Genomic DNA, 2,012 nt, shown 5'->3' on the forward strand with positions numbered 1-2,012 from the left:
CTATATTTACCGCGCGGCATCGGCAGCCACAGCCGGGGGGAGGAGGGACATCGCGGGGACCCCCGGCGACCGATGGGGCGGAGCGGGGGGGGATGCTGGGGGGAGCTTTTTCCCCCAGGCTTGCGGGGCCCGGCTGGCCGCGGAGGGATGCTTTCCAAAAAGCAGCAAAGCCGCGGGGCGACGGAGACGGACAGCAGCTGGCAGCTCTGCCCGTACGGTGCCTTTAAGAGCAGGGAGCGCTGTCCCGGCGCCACCTAAAAATAGTGTGTCCCGCCGTCCCGGCTTGATCGCGTGTCGCGCTGGGGTGTCCCAGTGCCGGGACCGCAGCCACTCCCCTCCCGGCGGGCCGGCCGGAGGGCTGCAAAGCCCAGGTGAGAGCGGGAGGGAGCGAGCCGGAGCGGGGTTCAGCCCAGCCCCAAAACCACCCCCACCCCCGAAAAATCGGTGGCAGCCCAAGCAGGGCAGCTCGGAGCGTGGGGAGGAGAAATCGGGGCCACCTGTGGAAGTGGGAGTGGGGGGGCCCAGGGAGCACTTCTCCTGCCCCTGCTGGTGCCTGTAAATCAGGCGCTGGGAAGGCACGGATGTGCCGAGTGGGGGAGGGAGAGAGGGAGAGGTAATCGCCTTTTCCTGGCAGGGACGCCCTCACCACACTCTGCTCGGGCTCTCTCCGCCCGGAAGACACCACGGCCATCCCCAGCACCATGGTGAGGAACGTGGATGACTTTGACTTCTGCCTGCCTTCGCATGCCCAGGGCGTGCTGGAGGGGCTACAGCGGCTGCGTGCCAACCCCAAACTGGCGGATGTGACACTGGTGGCGGGCGGGCGGGAGTTCCCCTGCCACCGAGGCGTCCTGGCCCTCTGCAGCCACTACTTCCATGCCATGTTCTCTGGTGACTTCGCTGAGAGCATCGCGGCACGGGTGGAGCTGAAGGAGGTGGACCCCAGTGCACTGGAGATGCTGCTCGACTTCGCCTATACAGGGAAGGTCACCATCAACCAGGGCAACGTGGAGGGGCTGATGCGGACCTCCAGCCAGCTCCACTCCCCCACTATCCAGAAGGTTTGCAGCCGCTACCTCCGGCAGCAGATGGACGCCACCAACTGCCTAGGTATCTGCGAGTTTGGCGAGAGCCATGGCTGCCCTGAGGTCTCCTCCAAGGCCTGGTCTTTCTTGCAGGAGAACTTTGAAGCTGTCTCTCGGCAGGAGGAGTTCCTCCAGCTCTCCAAGGAGAGGTTGGCTGTCTACCTCTCCAACGACCAGCTGCAGGTGCAGGAGGAGCAGAGTCTGGCTGAGGCTGTGCTACGCTGGGTACGCCATGACCCAGGCCCTCGAGCCCAGTTCCTGCCCGAACTGCTGGAGCTGGCCCACCTTATCTCGCTGCCCAACCAGTACTTGCAGAACCTGCTTGCCACCGAGCCCCTCGTCCGTGACTCAGATGCCAGCAAGGCCCTTGTTGCCCGATCCTGTGCCACGGTGGGTACCCCCTGCCCCAAATCCCGCCCCCAGAGCTGGGGGGGAGGCTCAGCTCAGAGACTGATGGTCCGGCCCTGGCCTCTCCCTCAGGGGCAGAGTGATGCTGGTGCCCGGAAGAACCCCCTGACCCCACCACAGAAGCTGGAGGAGGTGCTAGTGGTGGTCGGTGGCCGCGTGCTGGAGGAGAGCGAGGATGAGGACGGAGGGCTGGAGATGCCAGCCACCCCCAGGAACTTTGCCTTCTACAACCCCAAAAGCAGTAAGTGCCCACGGCAGGGATGGGGCAAGCTCACACACACACCCTGCATGTTAGTTAACCCTCCATCTACCCCAGTGCCACCTCTTGCCAAACGATATGGTGTCAGGAGGGGCACTGGTAGGGGGTGGGGTGTGGGAAGAGTGAACCAGGGCTGGCTTAAAAGCATCATCACTGGCTCCACTGGGTTTCAGGGCGATGGATGGCTCTGCCCGACTTCCCTGATTACAACAAATGGGGCTTTTCCCTGGTGGCTCTGAACAACGATGTGTACGTCACAG

At 64.2% G+C, this 2,012-nt stretch overlaps 1 protein-coding gene across 2 annotated transcripts in view; it reads left to right on the plus strand.

The window, feature by feature from the left end:
- Positions 1-294: 294 nt before the first annotated feature.
- Positions 295-2,012, plus strand: part of KLHL30 (kelch-like family member 30) — a 4,096-nt gene continuing 2,378 nt past the window's right edge. Inside the window, exons 1-4 of one of the 2 annotated variants that reach the window (XM_009323180.1) lie at positions 295-371; positions 635-1,475; positions 1,566-1,734; positions 1,926-2,012. In XM_009323180.1, the coding sequence (XP_009321455.1) occupies positions 702-1,475; positions 1,566-1,734; positions 1,926-2,012 (1,030 nt within the window). In that variant the 5' untranslated portion in view covers positions 295-371; positions 635-701. The remainder of the gene's footprint in view (positions 372-634; positions 1,476-1,565; positions 1,735-1,925) is intronic. The other variant, XM_009323181.1, reaches the window with a different exon arrangement.

The sequence above is a fragment of the Pygoscelis adeliae genome, unplaced genomic scaffold, assembly GCF_000699105.1.
Source record: "Pygoscelis adeliae isolate BGI_AS28 unplaced genomic scaffold, ASM69910v1 Scaffold544, whole genome shotgun sequence".
Classification (NCBI taxonomy): Eukaryota; Metazoa; Chordata; class Aves; order Sphenisciformes; family Spheniscidae; genus Pygoscelis; species Pygoscelis adeliae.